Here is a 24,488-nt window from a genome sequence, read left to right on the forward strand (position 1 = left end):
AATACGTTGTATTTGAAAAGAAAAGAGTAGTTTTAAAGATGTAATTTTTTTTAAAAAATATATAATTTTGGCTGGTTTCATGGACAACTAAAACCTGTGGATGGCAGTTTAGCAATTCCAGCCCTGCACTAATCACTCCATGGAACCCCTTTTTCCCCAGCACAGGTATTTTATTTTTGGATTATTTTTTAATAAAATGCCCATGAAGAACTCTACACCTACAGGAATGCATTTTGTGTGTCTGGAAGATTCCTTTATCTTAATACTTCTTGCCAGTCCTTAAAAACGCACAGATTTACCTGAAATTGCATTTTTTGCAGGCTCTTTAACTCAGTGGTTGGGAAAGACCTTTTGTACACAGAATTCCTTCCTTCATTTTATTTTCCAGCACGACCTGTAGTGGCACTTTAATTTCAAAACATGACTCTGTCTCAATCAGCTTGTTTTTACCTCAGCAAAGTTAATATTAAGAGCTGCAGTTAATAATAAAAATTTCTTGGAGGAAACCAGGCTGGAACAGGAGCTGGTGAGTGCTGAGATAAGGAATAATTTCAGAGCTTCACCAAACTGAGCCTTCCGTCCAAAATCATTGTTCCTGTCTTTAATTTCCTTTTACATGACCTTCCCTGATCGTTTGGGTGTCATCCCTGTAGCAGCTGTCCACAGGAAAGATAATAATTAAAGACAATTTGGAGTGGAAAGAGAGAAATTGCCACGTTTTGGGTGTGCTGGACTTGGCTCTGCAATATTTCGTGGGCACAAAGGACGGGTGTAGGTGAGAGGAAGGAATTTTTCATCAAAACTTGTCTTCATTTCATACAATAATGACATGGTTTGGGTTTGAAGGACCTTAGAGATCATGCAGTGCCACCCCTGCTAAACTTGGCTCAGCTAAAAGGGGTTGGTTTTCCTCAAAATCTGGTTTTAGAGTCAGAATCCCAGCATGGGTTGGGTTGGGTTGGGTTGGGTTGGGTTGGGTTGGGTTGGGTTGGGTTGGGTTGGGTTGGGTTGGGTTGTTTGGAAGGGATCTTTGGGATCATCTCCTTCCACCCCTTCCTCTATCCCTGATTGATCCAAACCCTGCCCAGCCTGGCCTTGGGCACTTCCAGGGATGGGGATATTAAAACAGTGAAAAAAGCTTAATTCTGAGAAAAACCCCAACCAATAAAACCCAAACATACCCCAAACCAAACGCAACCAAAACAAAAACATCTCCCCAAACCAGTCGTTTGAATTATGATTTTTGTGTTTGCTTTTGGTGGAGATCTTCACATGATCATGACTAAGATACTGCTTGGAGCACAGAAAATTTTAAAAAATATGTATTTATATAAAAAATAATGTATTTTTAATTAATGATTTTTTGTTGGCTTTTGGTGGAGATCTTCACATGATCATCACTAAGAAATTGCTTGGAGCACAAAAAATTTATAAAAAATGGTTTTGAAGACACCAACTCCAAGTTACCCTGAAGTTGAATTACCACAAGATTTTCATTTTAATGTATTTAATACTTTACCTGGGTTGTTTATAAGAGTGAGCATTGATTGCTTTGCATTCCCAGCATCAGTGCTGATCAAATATTCTATAAAATTATCACTGCCAGTTTTTCTTTCTGGAAATAGAGACTGAAATACAGAGGAATGGATTTAATTAACCCTGCTGTACTAACAGGTGGGAAAATGAAACTCCTGCCCTGTGATTTTTAATTTTAGAACAGAAAAGTTCCTGCTTCTCTTTCTGGATTGACTGAATTCTCAGTCATGGTTGCACTGGAGTTGGGGCAGGATGACATCAGGTACAGCTGATATTTTACTGTGCATTCCTCCTTCCACTGTGGTTTTCATGGATGTAGTGATTAAAAATAATTTTAGGTAAAATTTAGGGTAAATAAGGATCTGACATGGTGGGAGAGCAATGTAGAAAATTCGTATTTTTATTTATTTTCACCCTCTGACTCTCCTTTTCAGAGTTCTCTGCCCTGCTTTCATTTATTAGGAATGGTTTTAATTTGAAAGCTGTTTCTGTGACAATGCAGATCACAGTGACACAGGTTCCCCACAAATGTTCAGCAGCTCTTTCCAGTCCTGGACCTTCAAATAATAAGATTAAATTAATTTGTTCCTGCCTTAGATCTCTCTGTGGGCATGTGGAGCTTGCATGGCTGGATTTTCTTGCATGCTGAGTGCTTGTCTTTTATTTTTAAAATATTTTTAATATTTCTACATAAAAATAGACTCCATAGTTCTAAAAAAAAAAAAACAAGCAAAAACCTCTGTAGTTTATTTAAGACAGGAAGAAGTTGTGCTGACAAGGAGCTATTAAATAAAGAATAAAGAGGGTTTGTAACTTGATTATTTGGCATAATTTTTGTTCATTGTGAAGCTTTTAAGGAATTTTGGAAAAGGAGATCCCTTAATTTTGCTCTTAAGCCAGAAGTGATGTTTGAGACCTGTCCCAAATGCGACACTGGTGTAAAATATAAATAATTTTTCCTATATAAATAGATCAATGTTTTGGGGAGAAGGGAGTAGGGCAGAGTGGAGCCAGGTTTTATGATAATGACTTTTATTGATGGAATTCCATCAGTGGGAATGGTTCCACAATAAATGGGGATCCAGCCTCCCTCTGCACTGAGGTGCTTCTGATCTGATATTTTTCATAAGCAGATCATTAATTTTTTAAAATTTTAATATTCAGGCAAATGGGTAAGTTTATAGATGTAATTTTTCCTTTAAATCTAAATTTCCTTGCCATTATGGGTTTTTGACTGTCTAAACCTCAGTGATAAGATAATACAAATTATTAACCTACTCCATTTAATTTATTCTCTTACATGTTTTTATTCCTTTTTTATCCAGAGGTTCTTTTTTTTTTAATACTAAGGCAATCTTTGAATTGCTTCCAAGAGTAATTAGGAATTTCTGAGCATTACACACCTTTTTTTTGTACCTCTGGAAATACCAGAAATCATTTTGCTGCAGACATCCTGAGGAAAAGAGCAGCAGGATTGAATCTCCCATCCCTCCTGTTGTGTGTGCATCTTAATTTTAAAAAAATCCATCAATAGCTTAAAAAAAGAAAAAAAATCCATTAGAAAAGAAGAAAATTCTCTTCATCCAGTTGCAATTCCCACTGTTTTTTGGGAATTCTCAAGCCATAATTTGGGATTTTGTCACCTTTGCCAGATCCATCATTTTTTTGCCTCATTTTATTTTCATTTTTCCATAGTTCTTGCGTTTCTGTGTCTTGATTTATCAGTCTTGCTCTGAGAACATCTCAGGAGCAGGGGATGAGCTGTGCTTGGGGTTTTACCATCTCTGCTACTCAACTTTTAAGAAATATTTTAGGTTTTTTATATGTAAATACATCTGCAAACAGAGAGGGCAATAAAATCCAATTATTCCTCCCCTAAATAACAGACACAAAATCTAAATTTTACTCAGGGGAATGCAGGATAAAAGTGATTCCTCTCATGGAGCTCAAATCACGCTGACTGTACCTGTGCTTGCACACTTAGCAAATATTTTATACAATTTTATACCTCCAAAAGGTGAATCTTTGTCTTCAGAGTTTCTTTTCTGTTGCACAAAAATGCATTTAAAATATTGTTGCCACTTTTGAGGAGTTTGGGGATGTTTGGGAAAGCTTTGGAGTTTTTTGAGGAGCTGAGTAAAAAGGAAATCAAATATTCAGGGTTTTTGGTACTCCCTGTTATATTTAAAAAAAAATCCAAAACCAAAACCAAACAAACAAACAACAAAAAAACCCCAAAAAAACAAACAAACAAAAAAAAAAAAACAAAAACAAAAAAAAAAACCCAACCCTGTAAAAGTGTCAATATCTGGTTTTGGTGCCACAAAATTCAGGGGAAGATTTGTAGTTAGGTAGTAAATTAAGTATAGACATAAATAAAAAGAAGTATTTTTAATAACTTTAAAATTATGTAAATGTAAATAAATAAAATAAATACATTTATAAGTAATATAAATATATTTATATCTAATTACACACACAGATGGTCAAAATTTTATACTCAGAGTGAGGAAAAAATCCACCTGTGTTCCTAAAGCATGCCAAAAAATGCACCTGTGTTCTTTTTCCAGCTTAATTTTGGTGGAATTAAGAAATCCAAATCCCTGACTGCATTTTTTATGTCACTTGACCACAGCTCCATTACTGGCTCTCATTTAATCTGAGTATCCTGAACATTAAATATTTCCATTGAAAAACTACTTGTTTGCTGCTAGAATATGGATTTAAGAATAAAAATGTGTTGTCTGGACTATTTATTTGATTTTTAGAGTAAACTTTGGCAGAAGTAAAAGCACTGAAAGGTGAGACCTCCACAACTCCCTGACGGGGGAAAAAAATCAAACAAAATAAAAATAAAATGTCTGGTTTGAATAGGCAGATTCCACTCTGAGCATTGCTCATTGATTTTATCTCACTTTTTGGGGTTTTTGGGTTTTTTTAAGTCTTCATTGATGCAGCAGCTCTGTTTATGTGGAGCACAGCCCATGTGCATTTTGGACTTTTTGGTACAGATTCAGAGAAATGAAAATTCATGTTTCTCTTAAGATTTTGAACCCTCACAGCTTAAATTTCAGGCAAAACTGCTGTGTCTGTTTTTTTCTTAATCAACTCCAGGTAAGTTTCAGGAGATGTGAGGTTTTCCCCCATCATTAAATAAGATTATTGCTCACTCTGTGTTACAGATGAAGCTTTCACAGGAGCAGAGAAGACTCTCTTGAATTTTAGTTTGCAGCAGCTGAATTTCTGCACCTGGAGTGATATTCCACATGCCAGAGATTCCCAATTCCAGATTTCCTCTGGAATTTCTGGGAGCTGTAAATCACTGGAAGGAATGACAGTTCTGCTCCTACCAGAGGTTCCTGGTCAGGATCTCAGGGCCCAAACAAAATTGAACTTGGGCATGGAAAATACAGCCCTGTGCACCTAGAAATGGAATGGAGTGGAATGGAATGGAATGGAATGGAATGGAATGGAATGGAATGGAGTGGAATGGAGTGGAATGGAGTGGAGTGGAATGGAGTGGAATGGAATGGAGTGGAATGGAATGGAATGGAATGGAATGGAATGGAATGGAATGGAATGGAATGGAATGGAATGCAATGGAGTGGAATGGAATGGAATGGAGTGGAATGGAATGGAGTGGAATGGAGTGGAATGGAATGGAATGGAATGGAATGGAATGGAATGGAATGGAATGGAATGGAATGGAATGGAATGGAGTGGAGTGGAATGGAATGGAGGAAATGCCTGCTAGAGCTCCCTGGGATAAAGAGGGGAGGGAAAAATTGTCACTGCCAGGGACTGGCTGGGTTTGGAAAGGTAAAATATGGATTTTGTCTGGAGCCCCTCAGCCATGGAGAAAACTGGGAATGTTCCCTGGAGAAGGGAAGGATCCAGGGAGAGCTTCCAGCACATTGCAGGGGCTCCAGGAGAGCTGCAGAGGGACTGGGGACAAGGGACAGGAGCCAGGGAATGGCTGCCAGTGCCAGAGGGCAGCCATGGATGGGATCTTGGCCATGAGGAATTGCTGGCTGGGCTGGAATTGCCAGAGCAGCTGGGGCTGCCCCTGATCCCTGCAGTGCCCAAGGAAGGGTTGGAGCAGCCTGGGACAGGGGAGGTGTCCCTGCCATGGCAGGGGTGGAATGATGATGATTTTCCAGATCCCTTCCCACCCAGACCCTTCTGTGATTCCATAATTCCAAATGCACCAGAAGATCCCTGTGGGTATTTTCCTGCATATCGATAATTTATATATCATTTTGGTTGGTCAGAGATTGCTACAGAATAAGAAATGAGAAATTATTAATAAAAATAATAAGAAAATTTTTATGAGAAAAGTGGGATTTCTTTAGGAATGGCAGTTTTTTTATCCCTTCCATCCATGGGTATCTGTGTTAAATAAAGGCAGAGTGTCAAGTGAACTTGAATATCTGAGTTACCACGCAGATAGATGGGATAACTTGCTGATAGTAGCAAGGCAATTAAATGTAATTATAGCTATATATAAAACATGTCATATAATTTCTTGTTTCCTGCACTGCAAAGATGTACTTTTTCCACCCCTTTTGAAATTTCTTTTTGAAATCTCTTAACCTTTGTTGTATTTGTTACTCCTCTAGCCCTAAAATTTTTTAATAGAGAATTTCGTTACAGTGGGGTAGAAGGGAACTTGAAGATCATCCACAGAATTCCCAGAATGGCTGGGTTGGGAGAGACCTTCCAGCCCATGGGGTCCAACAGCTCAGGCAGAGCCTGGCCCCAGTGCCACATCCAGGCTGCTCAAACACCCCCAGGGATGGTGACTGCACCCCCTCCCCGGGCAGCCATCCCAGAGCTTTATCCCCCTGCTGGAAAAGCTTTTTCCTGCTCTCCAGCCTGAATTTCCCTCGGCCCAGCTCGGGCTGTGCTGTGGCTGTGTCAGTGCTGCTGGAGGCAGAGCCCAGCCCCAGCTGAGCACAGGCACCTTTCAGGAGCTGGGCAGGGCTGGGGGCAGCCCTGAGGCTCCTTTTCTCCAGGGGAGCACCCCCAGCTCCCTCAGGGCTCCTCTCAGGGTTTGTGTTCCCAGCCCCTCTCCAGGGACACTTTGCACCTTTATTCATGGAACTACAGAAGGATTTGGGTTGGAAGGGACCTCAAAGCCCATCCTGTCCAACCCCATCCATGGCAGGGACACCTCCCCTATCCCAGGCTGCTCCAGCCCCAGTGTCCAGCCTGGCCTTGGACATTCCAGGGATCCATGGGCAGCCCCAGCTGCTCTGGGAATTCCATCCCATCCCCTCCCCACCCTCCCAGGGAAGAATTCCTTCAATCCCTACCCAGATGTTTTTCCTGTTTCATTGCAGAGCCACATTTGTTGAATCGCCTGAATCTCAGCAGGGTGTCGTGTACTCTGTTCTAAAGGCTGAATAAACATTTTATGAGCTCCTTTTCTCTATTTATGATCAGTCATGTTTTGTTCTGCAGTTTTTCTCTCTTCCTCTTAAAGGACAGAGCAAAGTTGTAACTCTTCTATCATTTCCAAATTAATCTAATTTGAGCAATTCTTTGCCATTCTCAATTTCATGCAAATACCAGTGCCATTACTTGTGCAAATAGTTGGTGTGTCTCTCCACGTTCAGAAAATTAAGCATTAATTCTCACTGTGGGCTAGGACAGGCTGCATTGCATGACAAATAGATTGGAGGCATGCAGGAAAAAAAAATTACACTTCACAAATCCAGCAGAGAGCTTTGCTTTTGAGCACTCCCAGCGTTGGGCAGAAAAAAACCAGATTGTATAAAAATTGACATGTTTTAGCAACTCCCAAAAGAGGGTGGTGGGGTTTTTTCCCCCATTATTATAGAAGTACTTGGCAGTTTCTATTTTCTGAAGCATCTTATTGACTGGGATGAAATCTCTTTTTTAGAAAGCACTTTTAAGTGTTTGCTTTCCCTCCCAGACGCTCTCACCCACAACAGAAAAAACATTCGTGTTAAAATAATGGTGTTCCTTTGGAAAATCCAGGGATTGTGGAGCCTCCAAACTCTGCACAGACTGCACTCAGACTGCTGGCAGGCATCCCTGGGAACCTGGGAAAGGGGATGGAAAAGGAAATGGAAAAGGGAAAGGGAAAAGGGAAGGGAAGGGAAGGGAAGGGAAGGGAAGGGAAGGGAAGGGAAGGGAAGGGAAGGGAAGGGAAGGGAAGGGAAGGGAAGGGAAGGGAAGGGAAGGGAAGGGAAGGGAAGGAAAGGAAAGGAAAGGAAAGGAAAGGAAAGGAAAGGAAAGGAAAGGAAAGGAAAGGAAAGGAAAGGAAAGGAAAGGAAAGGAAAGGAAAGGAAAAACAGAAAAAAGGAAAAACAGAAAAAAGGAAAAAGAAGGAATCTTTCTTGAGGCTACACAAGGAGTTGACCCGAGGGCACAGCTTGTCCTCCTGCATGGGATGGTGCTTCCCCATTTTTGGGGTCATGCAGGAAGGGCAGCATGGATGACCTGGACAGGGACACCTCCCCTATCCCAGGCTGCTGCAGCCCCAGTGCCCAGCCTGGCCTTGGGCACTGCAGGGATCAGGGGTAGCCCCAGCTGCTCTGGCAATTCCAGCCCAGCCAGCAATTCCTCATGGCCAAGATCCCATCCATGGCTGCCCTCTGGCACTGGCAGCCATTCCCTGGCTCCTGTCCTTTGTCCCCAGTCCCTCTGCAGCTCTCCTGGAGCCCCTGCAGGCCCTGAGCTTTCCCTGGAGCCTTCTCCTGTCCCAGAGTGGAAGTGGGAAGGGAGAAGCCTGAGGAGCCAGCAGTGGTGGTTTCCTTTGGGGAACCTGGGCCATGGAGTCCCTGTCCCTTCCTTCCAGGTGCTCCTCAGCACTTCAGTGTTTTTTCAGCCTGGGAATTGCTTTTTGTGCTGCCTGGATTTCTCTGTGTTGAGGCTGATTTTGGGAAATTCACTGAGCAGAGACTTGCTCAAGCCATTGGATCCATTCAGGGACTGTGGCTCAGCAGTTTTAAATTCCTCATTAACTCATTTATTTTCCCAGCTGGTGACATTCTGTAGTTTCATACCTTGAGTTCCATCTAACAGCACTTCCTCATCCCCTTTAGATGTTGCCCCAAACAAGGAGAGGCAGCTCTGCACAAAGTTCTGGGTGTGGATCTGTCATCCCCATATGAATTCTCATCTTGAGTGTGGTAAAAAAAGCTGGCAAGGTCGATTTTAAACTTATTTTGTTTTCCTAGCTGTGTAAAATCAGCTTCACAGCAGCTGAAAGGGGCTGAATTTAGGACTCAAATCAGGGCTTTTGTCAGACACCACTAGAAATAAAATAGTTCCTTGGAGTTTCCTTCTGCTTCTGATCTCGAATAATTGACACATGACAGATTTCAATGTTGTTAATTGTTTTACAATAATATTATACTGTTAAAGGAGGGTTAATGCTCTAAGGAATCCAGAGTCTGAGGCAGTTTAAAGGCAAAACTGGGTGTTTTCAGAGGTAATACAAACATCTCAACTTTCCAGGTTTTGCTGAGCGATCGGCTTCGCTGATAACTTGTGGCAATGAGTTCTGCAGGTTAATTATGCATTTAATTGGTTTCAAATTTGTTGCTTTTCAATTTCACTGTTCACTGAATATTTCCTCGGTCTTGTATTATGAGAGGGAGTAAATAGGAGAGCCTGGCTCACCTTCTCTGAACATTTAATTATTTTGTGTCCCTCTCTCCTGTACACAGAGCTCTTCTCAGGGCTTTGGTCTTTTTGTATCTCCAGCTTTTTCTTTTTCTAAACTTTTCTCTGCCAGTGACCAGAATTTAAATATACAGAGAGTGACCAGAGCCCTGGGAGGATCTGAATTTTATTTATATCAAATACTGGGATCTCAGTGTGGCGCTGTCTTCTCCTTCCCTTTTCTTCCTAAATTTCCTCCTGTTTTTATTCTGCTGTTTTAACACACGGGACAAGTTTGCCTTGGCTTTTCCTGCAGGAAAATCAAGTTTTTCTCTGGGGCTTTGCAGTCAGGATAAAAAAGCTTTACTTGGCTGGTGCTGACTTTTGCTTCCAAGTTATTTTCCACTCATCCTCATTGGATCCATCCCTGGAAATGTCCCAGGCCAGGTTGGACAGGGCTTGGAGCACCCTGGGATAGTGGGAGGTGTCCCTGCCATGGCAGGGGTGGCACTTTAAGGTCCCTTCCAGCCCAAACCCTTCTGGGATTTTACCTGCCATGATCTTCTCCGGTTTGGTCTTTTTGGCCATTTCAATCCAGTTATTTCCATGAAACTCTTGAGGATTTCATTGAAGTGCATTATTACTTGCTTTACATTTTTCTATGCATAAGATGCTATTGAATTATTTTTGAATATCCTGTTGGACAGCTGGATTATTCTCTCCAAGTGTGACAAAAATTTACACTAAACTGTATAAACAGTAAAACCATATAGAACCATGTTTTTGGAACAATCCCTGCAGTGTTAAACCCTTTAAATGTTGTGTCAGTAAATGTTCATGACAGAGAATGGAATAGAAATGTCAGCATCAGTCCCTCTCTTCCATGTATTTCCTGCCTCCAATTACTTAATTATATTCATAAGTTTGAGGGTTTGTGTAGTTGCCCAGTCCCAAATTCCTGGCACACTCAGACATTCACCATCTGAACAGGGCAAAGGCTTTAAAAAAAATAAAAATTGTAATTAATTTTTCTATTATGCTCTTCACAAAACTCAAGTCTTTGTTACCCTTCCTGTCTTGCATTAAATCAGCTTTATCCATGCAGTTTGAATATTTTCAGTGCTCAGAATATTATTTATTTCTGTTAGAATAACACAAACACCAGCAGAGCTTGAAGTATAATTATGTTAAACACTGCACAGATGTGTAGTGAGTTCCAGGCTCTGCCCTGGAGACTCTGCAGTCAAATGAGAAGAGAAATCAAAGTGCAGGGAGTGGAAGTTGGACACAGGAATTCAATGACACGTGTTATAGGATTATATAAAAGGAAAATGCTCACCAATAATCGATGCATAAATCAATGCCAGCCCCTTTCAGAGCTGCTCTGCTCAAGGTAATAATTCTCTGGTGCTTTTATTTCAGAATAAGTTGTTCAGTCTTTAAAGAGAACCCTGAAAGACCAGCGTTGTAATTTAGTAATTAAAATACAAAGAGCATTAAATCCTGCTGTGTTCTCCCACTTTCCCAGGGGTTTGCTGGATCTTTGTTTGTAGGTAGTAATTTAGAGAGTTATGGTAACTACGTGGTATTAACTTAGGATTTTCACACTTAGTTAAATATTTTATGGATATGAAGTGCAGAACTGCAAACTGTCCTGTTAATTGTTTGAATTGAGTTTTCAGAGTGCTGGAAAAAATGAAATGGAGCTAAAACCTGACTTATTAATTGGGATAAATGTTTAGTTTGCTATATGTACACACCATGAGTGTAAATATTTTCTTTACCACATTAATTTTTTGTGTGTCTCAATGCCAAAAGGTCTTTGGGGAAAGTTGGACATTCCAAAAGTCCACCAAAATTATCTTGCCTTGGCAATGATGAGGATAATCCCTGAATTTCACTGTTAAGTCAAATATTCTGTTTAAAGATGAATTTGTTTCTGAGTTACATCTGCAGTGTGAAATATCTGCTGGTTTCAGTTCTTTTATTCTCCAGCTGAAGAGGAGAATCTCTGGGAAATAAAATGGCTGCATAATTCGAGGCTGAATCAATGAGTTTTGATGGTTTGTTTATTACTAAATAGAAGAATTCAATTTAGCAAGCTCAAAATTCCAAAAAAACACAGATAAAATACCTTTAAGACAACAGATATCTGTATTTTTGGTGCCTTTTTGAACACCCAAAAATGAAGGTTCTGCTTGTGTTCTATCTTTCAAACTGAGAAACTCCTGATGTAATTACAAGTTCTTTGTCTTGAGCAGAAATCAATCCCTTGAATAGCAGAGCAGCAATAAATGTCCTTTTATTTGCTATTCCAAAGTGGATTTCCCTCCTTGGGCATTGTCACTTTTTGCCTTCTCTGGGAATTGGTGCTCAGGATCACAGATTGAGCAGTGAGGTACCTTGTGCTGGGAGGGAATGATATCAATTCATGCGGAGTTTGGATCACTTGATAGAGGAAATGGGATATTCACAGATGGAAAATAACTCTGGAGAATGGCCCCTGATGCTGAGAGGCCTCTAATAAACACAAAATACAGGAGGTTTTCAATGGGATTCCAAATGAGATTGGCTTTGAAGTGGCTTCAATGAGGTGCTGAATTTTTATTGCTTTTATTAATGCAGCATCCCTAAGAATTATTTCACTCTTTCTGTGTGCAGTCCATTGAATCTTCCGTTTACAAAGCACGAGAACTGGGGCTTTTAAAATGATGATAATGTAGCATTGTTGATAAATAGTGCTGGGTTTTGGACAGAAGAATGAAGATTCCTGGGTGGAAAGATCAAATTTCAAAATTTTTTTAGAATATTTGGGTATGAGGCAACGGAGGTGCAAATTTCTTCCCTCTTGGTTTTAGATTTCAGGGGTGACTTTTTGCAAGGGCGGAGCTTCCTTATGTTTTGCTTTGTTTTACATCATGTTTGGTTTAAAAAAGCATCAAATATTGGCCGACTGTGCTTAGCAATAGCTTTTATTTACCTTTCTGTTGTTTAATCCAGGAATTGAAAAGCAAAATCATCATTAATATCAATTCTGAACATGGTAAAAAAATGGCAAAAATATTTATGATTTGCTGCAACAGCGGTGTAAGAACAAAGATGGAAGTAGAACACAGTCCTAAATCAGTTTGCTGACAGTTTTTTCCCTGAATTTTACAGGATAACGGTCCTCTTGCTCTGTTTCATCCACTTTGGCTCATGTGGAGCAATCTGCTTCTTTCAGTTTAGTGAAAAACTACATATTTGACATATGACTGAAACATCAGAAGCTGTCAGCCACGGTTAGAGACAATATTTGAATTGCTACAAATACCTGGCAGCAGTACAGATAGTCTTTAAAATGTTTGATCTCCTTGGACTGTGTTGGCTGAGTGAAAAGCATGGATAGAGTTTCAGGAATAAGTCATGCCTCTCTTTCATTCCCAGTGACACACAGAGATGTAATTCAGATTTTTTTCAGCGTCTCCTTTTCCTTTGAACCACGGTTGGATGGAAACACGAGGCTTTTCTGCCTGTTGCTAATCACTAGAATAGTCATGAAGTGTATTTTAATTTTTATTTGCAAGGAAATAAAGTCTTCGGAGTCTGTTGTTTTGAAGCTGAGCTAACCAGATGGTTCATTCGGCGTTCGGTGAGAAGTGGCAGCTTTTCTTTAGTGCTGATATTGTACAAGGATGGCTTGGACAGGGCTGGGAGCAACCTGGGCTGGTGGAAGGGGTTGGAATGAGATGATCCTGGAAGTCTCTTCCACCCCAAACCAGGCTGGGATTCTGTAACTGCTCATTTCTGGTCACTTGGTAGAAATGTGTGGGTTTTCTGACCATGTTTTGGGGTAGGATCATAAAATAAATCAGGTTGGAAGAACCTAGGGTCCTCTCAAGTGAGTGAGTGGTGACTCAGAACTTTCCTTCAGCTGCTTCTCCTCCGTGGGCCCTGTCCCTTGCAGAGGGAGAAGGCTCAGCAGAGCTTTTGTGTCTCCAGGCTGGGAAGTTCTCAAATCCCAGCTGGATGCAGCCCTGTGCCAGCTGTGGCCTCTTCCATGGCCCTGTTTGAGCAGAAAGCTCTGGGATCTCTCTGGGTGTGTCTCCTCTCCCTAAATCATCCACCTCCTCCTCCAGTGTCCCACATCCTGGCGGGGCTGCCCAGGGAGGTCTGGAGTGCCCATCCCTGGAGGTGTCCAAGGAATGCCTGGAGGTGGCACTCAGAGCTCTGGGCTGGGGACAAGGTGGGCATTGGGCACAACTTTGATGATCTTGGAGGGCTTTTCCAGCCTGAGGGATTCTGAGATTTTTCTTGCTCAGATTTTTATTCTGGCATAGTAGAAGCTCTTGTTGTGGTGATGCCTCAGGGTTTGGCTTTTATATTTTTCAGATTCTGAGCTGCTTTAGTGTGAGGTCTGAGCTTCATATTATGGGATGGTGAGCTCTGTGCACAGAGCAGGGAGACAAAACAATTCCTGCTGAGCTGGGCACCAAGGACAAATGATCCCAATGCCAGCCCAGGAGCACAAACCCCGTGGGCTGCAGAGAGAAAAACAAGGATGGGAGTGCAGGGGCTGCAGCTGGGGTTGGACACTGAACTGCAATGTGCACATGGAGCAGAGCTGAGCCCAGGGAGAGACCCCGGCAGCGCTCGTGCATTTTGGGACCATTTGGGTTCATCTTGGGGGCATTTTGGGACCATTTGGGTTCATCTTGGGTTCATTTTGGGACCATTTGGGTTCATCTTGGGTGCAGCCCTGGCTGGGCTCTGGTGCTGCCTGAGGTGCATCCATGGAGGAGATCCTTTCCATCAATCCCTTTTTTATTCTGTAATTGTGCCCAGCCTCTGTCCTAGCTCAGATTCTCAAGGCATCAGGGGCAACAACCTCAATGAATTTCTGCCTCGGTGGAGTGACGTTCCTGTGGGTTTTCCTGTGCATATTCCCATGACTCACATTAGGATTGGAATCTGTAACTCTTTTCTTGGCACTTGTTCATTTGTGTTTTTCTCCTTTGGTCTGTAACGAGATTCAGTAAATGAAGCTTCTTGTCACATCTTCTGTTCTTACACTAGATCTTTACTTGTTCATAAATTTAATTTTTTAATTTTCTCCATTAGCCTCCTCCTCTCAATGTGATCTTTTTTATCTGCTCGACTCACTCTTTTAGGACTTCATTATTTTTAGAAAATGTACTGTAGCACATTTAGTGGTAATTACAAAAGCTTGTTTTAATTACACTTGTCAAAGACTCCGTTTTATGATGCATTATTGGTGCTGCCATTTCCAATTCCTAACAATTCTTCACCTTCACAAGTGGAAATGAACATCCCTCTTTTCAAGTGATGTGCCCACATGATTTTTTTTTGTGCTTAGGGATGATTTTGTGCGTAATGGTAATTTATAAGGAATTCTTTGAGGGGGAAGGGACCAGCATCTGTTCCGAAGAATATCCTTAAGTTCCTGGTGTTGGCTGTTCAGTATGATGGGTGTATTTATATGCTGAAATAGAAGGTTAAAAATTAAAACTGGGGCAGTTCAGCATGCGGAATTTGGAAAAAAAAAAAGTGGAAATTGTAAATTATTTTTCCAATGCAGTGGAAGAGGAGAGTAGTTTTGTTGATCATAATAATTTATGCAAATAATGAAACTTTATCTGATTTTATCAGTGTGCAAATGTGGAGGCACAGGGCTATAACTGGGTGAGGAATTCAGTGGATGTCGGATCCCTGGAATCATCCAAGGTCAGGCTGCACAGGGCTCTGAGCAGCCTGATGGAGTTGAAGATGTCACTGCTTGTGCAGGGATTTGGCAGATGATCCTGAAGTCCCTTCCAGCCCAAATCATGATTTATGAAATGCCCAAAAACTGTTTTACAGTGTGACACTCACAGCCTGGACCTGAATTCCCAGCGCTGGAATTCACACCTAGCTCTAACTCATGGAGAGGCTCATCCAGGGAACCTCAGGTTGGAAAAGATGTGGAAAACCTCCAAGAATGTGGTAGAGGAAGATCATGTTTTGAGAAGATGATGTTTTGAGAGGATGATGTCTTGAGAAGATGATGTTTTGAGAAGGTGATGTTTTGAGAGGATGATGCTTTAAGATCATGTTTTGAGAAGATCATCTTTTGAGAAGATGATGTTTTGAAAGGATGATGTTTTGAGAACATGATGTTTGGAGAAGATCATGTTTGGAGAAGATCATGTTTTGAGAGGATGATGCTTTAAGAAGATCACGTTTTGAGATCATCTTTTGAGAAGATGATGTTTTGAGAGAATGTTTAGAGATGATGTTTCGAGAAGATCATGTTTTGAGAAGATCATCTTTTGAGAAGATGATGTTTTGAGAGGATGTTTTGAGAAGATCATGTTTGGACAAGATGATGCTTTGAGAAGATCATGTTCTGAGATGAACATGCCTTGAGAAGATCATTATTTTGAGAAGATGATGAAGATGGTGTTCTGAGATCTCTCTTCTTCTGCTGGATCCCACCCATCCTGAGCTGCCAGCAGATCTCCTGTGGGATGGTGCTTGGGCAGCTGCCACCACTTCCTTTTAACCTTTAATCCAATATTTTTCCTTCAGGCTCATCCCAACACCTGCAGATATTCCATGTGGGCTTTCCCAGAAGAGGAACCCTCATTTCTGTTATAAGCATTTCCTTTGGAAAATCTTCACTCACAAACCTGAAGTGGCAGGAGCTCTTCCAGCCCCCAGCCCCAGTGCCAGGTCTGGAATCCTTGGATGTGCCTTGGGAGCTCACCAGTCCCTTGGTGTCCACCTACCCCATCCCCTGATATTTGGTGAGATGACCTTGAGGCAAGACCTTCCAGGGACTTTCACCTGGCTAAATTTAATTTACAAATTCAAACTGGACTCTTATTTTGAAGCAGATCATTCTTTTCCCAGAAAAACCCAAACTGGAGCCATCTCAGCAGTTCCACTGGGAATTTTTGGGATGTTAAATAAATTTGGAGCTTGGAGTCTGTGCTGAGGGGCTGCTCCAAACCTGGGACTACCAAAAGCTTCAGGAGCTGAGTCTGAAATCTGCCTACAAACCTACATTCAACCACCTAATAATGATTTTTTTTTATCCTCACCTTAAATAATAGGAATTTTAAACCACACACACTTGGGATCTTGCTGCATCCAGCATTAGATGCCTTTTTTTTATTTTTAAAATTTAATTATTAAACATAGATTTTCAACCAGCCACTTCTTTGCTCTGTTCTGCCTCACAGAGAACAAAATAAATGTGTTTTTGTTGTATCCAGTGTAGGCAGGGCTTGGTTTTGTGACAGGATGGCTCTGCAGGTGTCCCTGCAGCCAGGTACAAGGTGATTCCTGGAATTTTTTGTAGGGAAGAAATCCATTTTTCCAGTGATGGCAACTCCTGCCAGTGCTGCCCAAATCCAGGTGCTACCTTTGAAAACAAAACCCAGGTTGGCCTTTAAGTCTTGGTCCAATTTCTCTGTGATTGAGAAGAACTTGTATTTAATATTAGTGATCTGGTTTGGGTGTTAAATTTGGGTGGTTTTTCTTTCAAAAACACTCAAGCAAAGGTTTTGTCTGACAGAGCTTTTTGTGAAGAAACAACCAACCTGTTCCAGTACCTCATTTACACCTGAAGTGCAGCATTCAGCTAATTGAAAACGTGGCTATTCTTAATTATTTTCTTGCAGCTCATTGACATTCACAAGGATCTTGTTGCTGCAGCCCCATAAATATAATATTACTTCACAGGTTTTTATTTTGGCACTCAGTTCTCCTCTATTGGCATATTTATAGTCTCCTGTATAAATGAATAATTTTATTTATTATTAATTCATTTGAACTTTGCTGTGTCTGCGTTACTGTACAAGTGTCAGGGGTGGAAAAAACTCTTTTTGCTGATTTTCTTACTTACCAACCAAATCTTCCAGTTAGTTTCACAACACAGGGAAGCAAACCTTTGGATAAACAGATTTTTTCGTATTTTACATACAATATTTCTCCTTTATCAGTGCCAGATGAGCACAGTGAGCAGTGTCACTGTAGAGCAGTAAAATCCAGCTGGTTTGATGATTCATTATTTTGGGGGGATGACAGGGAACCAAACCCAAAAATCAACCCAACTTCCCAAGTTAATCACATTTCCAGAGCAAAATCTTCCATTCAGAGGGATATCCTTGGAATAAATGTTACTGCGTTCCCTGATCACAGCAAGACAGAGGAAAAGGATTAAGCTCAGCTTAAATCCTGGCGGATAAGGATGGGTTTTGTCCTTTACACCCGCAAAGCTGCGCCCTCACGAATCATCAGAAATGGGGCGAGTGAATTCAGTCAGGAGGTTCTTCCCTGGGTTTTATTCCATCCCACTGCCTTTCCAAAGTCAGTTTTAGTTCCAGCTCATGGATGGAATCATGGGGAACACGATTGGATTGTAAGAACTAAACTTTAACCGAGTTCTCCTGAGCTTTATGGGATATTAAATACATATTTTCTTTGTCACTGGCCTATTTTGCACAACAGGAATGTTCTGGAGATCTTTGTTTTGAGGATCATGGGATGGTTACATTTGCATTGGGTACCCATGAAGATGCCTTGCAGATCTGGAATATGAGAAATGGAATGTTGGATATGGAATATGAGATCGGGAATATTAGATCTGGAATGTGAGTTATGGAATATGAGATCTGGAATATGAGAGATGGAATATTAGATCTGGAATGTGAGATGGAATGTGAGATGTTGAATGTTAGATCAGGAATATGAGATGTGGAAGATGGGATGTGGCATATGAGACGTGGAATATGAGATATGGAATGTTAGATATGGAATATGAGATCTGGCATATCAGATCTGGAATATGAGATCTGGAATGTTAGAACTGGAATTTGAGATTTGGAATATTAGATCTGGAATATGAGATTTGGAATATGAGATATGGAATGTTAGATCTGGAATGTGAGATGTAGAATATGAGATCTGGAATATCAGATATGGAATATTAGCTCTGAAGTATGAGATCTGGAATATCAGATCTGGAATGTTAGATTCTGAATGCGAGATATGGAATGTTAGATCTGGAATATGAGATATGGAATATGCGATATGGAATGTTAGATCTGGAATGTGAGATATGGAATGTTAGAACTGGAATTTGAGATTTGGAATATTAGACCTGGAATGGTAGATCTGGAATATGAGATTTGGAATATGAGATATGGAATGTTAGATCTGGAATGTGAGATCTGGAATGTGAGATATGGAATATGAGATGTGGAATATGAGATCTGGAATATCAGATATGGAATATTAGCTCTGAAATATGAGATCTGGAATATCAGATATGGAATGTTAGATCTGGAATGTGAGATGTGGAATATGAGATCTGGAATATGAGATATGGAATATGTGATATGGAATGTTAGATCTGGAATGTGAGATATGGAATATGAGATCTGGAATGGTAGATCTGGAATATGAGATTTGGAATATGAGATATGGAATATCAGATATGGAATATTAGCTCTGAAATATGAGATCTGGAATATCAGATATGGAATGTTAGATCTGGAATGTGAGATATGAAATATCAGATATGGAATATGAGATATGGAATGTTAGATCTGGAATGTGAGATATGAAATATCAGATATGGAATATGAGATCTGGAATGTTAGATCTGGAATCTGAGATTGGAATATGAGATGTGGAATGTGACGTGTTCTGGCACAAGTTTCCAGAGAAGCTGTGCCTGTCCCTGGATCCATGGCAGTGTCCAAGGACAGGACAGGGTTGGAGCAGCCTGGGACAGTGGAAGGTGTTGGGGTTGGAATGAGGTGATTTTTTGGATCCCTTCCAACCCAAACCATTCCATGAATCCATTTTTGGGAGAGGATGGTTTGGGGGGACACAAAACCTGCAGTGAATTTTAGGGGTTCTGTGAGCACCAAGGCTGGGATGTCATCAGGGATTATCTATAAGGAGAAACAAACCATGACCAATACAAAACATGGGAATTTGGCTGTGGAATAATTCATGGAACGAGCTCTGGAAAAGCTGTAATTAATGAGGCAAGGCTGATTTAGATGCTGGGCATGGAATTCTGAGGGAAAAGCTGGCAGAGGACAGAGTTTCATCCAGAATATGTTTTTTTAGGGTATTCTTGAAGAAGTTGCACAAAAAACCCCAACAATTTCCAAGCAGTTTTCTGCATTTTTCCAGATATACCTGACATGCGTGTGGGTTTTTGGGGTTTTTTTTGCATTCTTTCTGTTCAGCAATATATAATAATTTTAATTTGAATTTTTACATTTTTTACATGCTTCAGGACATAGAAACAAAGGTAAGCAGTTGAATGAGGAAACAAGAGAAAATCCAAACTTTTTCATGTATTCCTTGGGTGTTTGCTAAAAAAACCCCAAAAATTGATCTTGACAAAGGGAATCAAATCTTGTATCTGTACAACATGTGGTGTAATTGTTGTAATGACCTTTATTAGACAAATATTAGTCACTAAAGATATTTTATTGAAAAAAGCTGAACCTGGAAAGTATTGATAATTGATAATTTAGGTGTTAAATCCTTCATAACTTGTTAAAAATCACTTGTGTGCTATTTACACTGCAGGACTTAGAGCTTTATATATTTTTAATAAATTCCTCTGTGCATGTGTGCTTTTAAAATGTATTTTCTGTTTTTTAATGAGTGTTCTTAATCCTTGAAAATGGGAAATACTGCAGATGAAAAGCCAAAACCATCAATTTGCTGGGAGCAGTATCTCTTAAAAGAACACTGAGGTCATATTGGGATTGAAAAGATAAATATTTTAAATTTTTCTGTATTATTTTAGATTTTTGGACATGGGAATGATTCTGTGGTCAAGTTTTTCAGCTTAGTGAATACTTCAAGCAATCTGGGAGTTTCCAGAGGAGTGATTCCTGATTAAACAGAACAGGAGACTTTTGGATGCACTTTTTAGCAGATATATAAATGGATTTTCTTCTTCCCAAATATCCACCTGTTTAGAATTAGGTTTTCCTAAGTTCAGACGTAATTTGCCAAGTTAATTCAAATTAAAAACAAAAATAAATCCCAGCCTGGTGCATTCTGGTGATGGTTCCAAATCCATTTGGGCAAACTCAGGCAGAGCTGTTGAGGAGGGGAGGAAAAAGCCCAGAACTATGGATAATATCATGATTCAGTACTTTTATTTTTCTGTTCCTTTTTTTTAGGCCAGGCAGTTGGAAGAGAAGGACAGGGAGCTGAAGAAACACGATGCCTACTACAAAGAGCAGCTGGCTCGTCTGGAAGAGAGGGTAAAACCTTTTTTTTCCCATTTCATGAACATTTTTTCCCCTTTTTTTCCATTTCTGTTCATTTCTGCTCCTGGCTATATTTACAAGATGACTTTTTTAAGGAGATAAAGATTAAAATTCTGGCCAGAGGGGTTATTTTTGTATTGCTGCTGCTGCTTCTGGCTTAATATTGACAAGGTGGAAGGTTTGATGGGAGAATATTTGTTTTCTGTACTAACAAAGTTCTCACATTCGCCGTGGGATTTCATCTGTCACGGTAATTACAGACAGAAAAATGAAATAATGAGGTTATTTTATACCAACACTGAGGAAGAGCCAGTGGAAATGAAGAAGTGTCACCAAGTAAAATAATTTAAATTAAAATAACAACAAAAAAAAGTGAAGTGTGAAGGGACATAGCGAATTTCTGCTTTCAGTGGGTGGAATTAGTGATTCCTCCATCAGTACATGGAGAGTTTAATTTTAATTCCAAGTTTATACCATGTTTAAAAGGCACTTCTGTGTCTTTATCTCATCACAGCCTTGAAATTAAACTGTAGAGAGCAGCTTGGGAAGCTGTGGGACTTGCTTACAGTGGCTTAACATATTGCTGTTAACATTCCTATTCTTTACAGGGTATTATTTTATAGGATGTTAATTTCAAATAATTACTGCTGCCATCATTTCCTGGCTCCCAGGTTGGTTGTAACCTTCCAGCCTGAATACATTTGCCTCCTTTACCCCTCTGCCTTCTTCCTCAGCTTATATATTAGTGATTAATTCAGATTTTTTTTTGTGTTAGTTGGTTGTGAAAATTATTAACAAGATACATATTCATTGATGCAGCTTAGCAGGCCAGAAGAAAACCCCTTGTTTTTTTCTGGATTAGGAGGAAGAACATGCTGCATAAATTATCAGTGTGTGTAATTGGTCTTAATGAATATTTTAAACCCGGGGTACATCCGATACCGTGTCGGTGTTTTGTCCTCCCTTTGTGAAGGTGACATTAATGAAGTCCCATGTTCTTGGCAATGAAAAAGAGCTTGAAAGGATGAGGGGAAATCAGTTTAATGGTTCTAAATCGGTGCATTATTTAAACATATATTAAAATTATTTCATATATTTTAATTAAAAATTAAGATCCTTCACCAAAAAACTCCACTTTCCTTTTTCTCCAGTGACTGGCTTGGTGTTGGAGGAAAAAGAAAAGTGGGATTTTATCCAGTGGGATTTTTCTGGGGTGGTTGTAGCTGTGCTCTTAGTGTGGAGTAATTCATGGCAAAGGGTGTCTGATAAACCATGGGTCTTGGACAGCTTTTTCTTTCACCTTTTTTTCCCCTTTACATCTTTTTAGATGTTTTTCTTGGTCATTTTTCACATTCGTGTAGCTCACTGGCCCAGTGGCTTCACTTGCTCCTGTTAGTGCAGACTCCAATGTGTGTAAATACATTTTTTGTGCTGTGAAAGGGACATAATGAACTTTAAATACTTTCATTTGAGTTCTGCTGGAGTGCCACCCCCAGGGGATGTGAAATAGGAAATTCTGCCACCTCTTGGTTTCTCTGCTTGGTTTGGAAATCCCCAGGATTACAGCAAGGAGTTCTGAGTGGAGTTTCTGTGGTACCAAGCCTTGTTTTTTCATTCTGACTCCTATTTCTGAGGTAAAATCCTCTGCTTTTCCAAGTTGTCACCCACTTTATCATCAAGGTAAATTTTCATCTCTCCTACACAAAAAAGTGCTGTTCCAGCTCTGAGAGGAGCGAACTCTGTGTTCCAAATCTGACTTGGAATTTCTTCAGAGAGGTGGAGATCTCAGAGTGAAAACCTGGACAAGCAGAGGGGTGACAGCTCCTGCAATCCCACCTTCCCTCATGGGGTCACCTGGCAGCTTCTGTGCTGGGAATTTTGACAATTGGGATGGAAATAGGTCTGGAAATGACAGGGCATGGAAAGAGGCTGGTTTGTTGTTGCTGAACTTGTCCTGATTTCAGTGGAAGGTGCACAGAGACAGAGCTTGGGCTGCTCAGCAGAGCGAATTTCGGAACAGGAGGTGGGCTGGGAGCAAGTGGAGCTCAGAGAATTGATGTCAGGATGAAGAAATGTTCAATCTGAGTCTGTCACCTGTGACAAAGAATGCTAATTACAATCTCAGATCATTCCCACATCAAATAAGCACACTTTAAAAACACTTCAGTTATGCCTATGTGGTGTTTCTGGCTGTTGCATCATGGAGTGTCAGAGCTCATCTCGATGATTAATTGGCTTTTTGATTATTTAGCCTTTTCAATTAGAAGCTTCATATTTGTGTTCTTCAGTGCTGCTGAAAAAACAATGCAGACGTTGATAATAAAGGGAGATGACAACAGAACAGATTAGTGTCAGCACAGTGTGCTCCTTATGGAGAAAATTATCCATATTCAGTGCCAGATGAAGCCTGTCAATTATAAAATATTTCAGTGACTGAGGGAAGATGCTCAACCTTTCCAGGGTATTAATACAGGACAAAATAACTGTGCACAAGTGACAGCTGTGATAGTAAAACATCAACAATTCTATTCTCAGGGGGAATAACTGTTCATAAATTTGGTTTATGTGCTAAAAACCTTTTGATACTTCCCCAAAACCCAGCAATTCCCCGACCAGCTGCCAGTGTTTCTAGGTCAAAGATAGCACATAAGCTATTAGTTATTACATGCTCCACAGCAGCAGAGCAAGAGCAGAGAGTTTAACAAAGCACTCAAAGAACAGCCTTGCCCTGCTCTGCATCTGACTGGGGTGTGCAGCTGTGATTCAGGTGGTCACACGTGGAGCTTGGAAGGGAATTTGTCACTTTTTCATTGTCCACCCACGGGAGGGAGGTGGTTCTTGACTGCAGTAAAACCCAGAGGTAAAACAGTGCTGAAGGCATTGAGGTTTTGTGCAAATAATTTTGTGTTAATTATTTACGTAAAAGTGCAAGGTGCTGCACAAGGGTCAGGGCAGTCCAAGCACAAATCCAGGGAGAAAAGGATGGAGAGCAGCCCTGGGGGAAGGACATGGGGATTTTGGTGAAGGAGTGGCTGGACATGCCCTGGCCATGGACATTGGGACCCAGAACCCCCTGTGGGCAGCACGGGAGGGGAGGATTCTGTCCCTGTGCCCCACTCAGGTGAGACCCAACCTGCAGAGCCCTGGGGACACAGCAGCAGCACCTGGAGCTGCTGGAGAGAGCCCAGAGGAATCCATGGAGCTGCTCCAAGGCTGGAATCAGGCTGGGAGAGCTGGGAATGTTCCCTGGAGAAGGGAAGGCTCCAGGGAGAGCTTCCAGCACATTCCAGGGGCTCCAGGAGAGCTGCAGAGGGACTGGGGACAAGGGACAGGAGCCAGGGAATGGCTGCCAGTGCCAGAGGGCAGCCATGGATGGGATCTTGGCCATGAGGAATTGCTGGCTGGGCTGGAATTGCCAGAGCAGCTGGGGCTGCCCCTGCATCCCTGCAGTGCCCAAGGCCAGGCTGGACACTGGGGCTGGAGCAGCCTGGGATGGTGGGAGGTGTCCCTGCCATGGCAGGGGTGGCACTGGGTGATCCTGGTGGTCTTTTCTAAGCCAGACCATTCTGTGACTCTCTAAGGAGAAAATAGTTTTGTTTTGGAATAAAGAAGAGCCCCAGTGTGAAATCAGAGCCCTTTTTCCAGGAAGGCCATTCCTGCCCTGTGTGCCACATGCTCAGGATCTCTGTCTGTCCTTACCCATGCACTTCCCTGTAACTGAAGCTGTTCCATTTCTGGTGTTTATAGGGAACATTGTTGATATCTTCACTCTCTTGTCCCTCTAATTCCAGTGGAGAGGTGCAGTATTTTTGCCTGGTTTCAGTGCCAGTCCCAAGCCCCAATGTCCACAGATTTTACTCATAACCATCTCTGCATCTCCAGTGTCCCTTTGCTGTGCAGCTTCCATTCCCCATCAACATTTGCACAAATTTCCATGCAGAGCAGCTGCCATCCCAGTTTGCCTTCACCCCTTTGCTTTTTACTTCACAACATTTTTTATGAAGGGCACATGACCCTCTCCTGCTG

The 24,488-nt window shown here is 41.1% G+C and overlaps 1 protein-coding gene and 1 long non-coding RNA gene across 4 annotated transcripts in view; both read left to right on the top strand.

Annotated features, from left to right (window-relative positions):
- The window catches only part of LOC135301505 (uncharacterized), a 30,024-nt gene extending 11,603 nt beyond the window's left edge, over nucleotides 1–18,421 (top strand). Inside the window, exons 2-4 of the long non-coding RNA XR_010363228.1 lie at nucleotides 321–775; nucleotides 1,716–1,798; nucleotides 15,031–18,421. This is a non-coding gene — a long non-coding RNA (uncharacterized LOC135301505). The remainder of the gene's footprint in view (nucleotides 1–320; nucleotides 776–1,715; nucleotides 1,799–15,030) is intronic.
- CHCHD3 (coiled-coil-helix-coiled-coil-helix domain containing 3) overlaps nucleotides 1–24,488 on the top strand; it is a 133,246-nt gene that overhangs the window by 61,434 nt on the left and 47,324 nt on the right. For 2 of the 3 annotated variants that reach the window (XM_064421663.1, XM_064421664.1), the window contains exons 5-6: nucleotides 19,469–19,483; nucleotides 20,373–20,456. In XM_064421663.1, the coding sequence (XP_064277733.1) occupies nucleotides 19,469–19,483; nucleotides 20,373–20,456 (99 nt within the window). The remainder of the gene's footprint in view (nucleotides 1–19,468; nucleotides 19,484–20,372; nucleotides 20,457–24,488) is intronic. The other variant, XM_064421665.1, reaches the window with a different exon arrangement.

This window comes from Passer domesticus, chromosome 5 (assembly GCF_036417665.1).
Source record: "Passer domesticus isolate bPasDom1 chromosome 5, bPasDom1.hap1, whole genome shotgun sequence".
In the NCBI taxonomy this organism is placed as follows: domain Eukaryota; kingdom Metazoa; phylum Chordata; class Aves; order Passeriformes; family Passeridae; genus Passer; species Passer domesticus.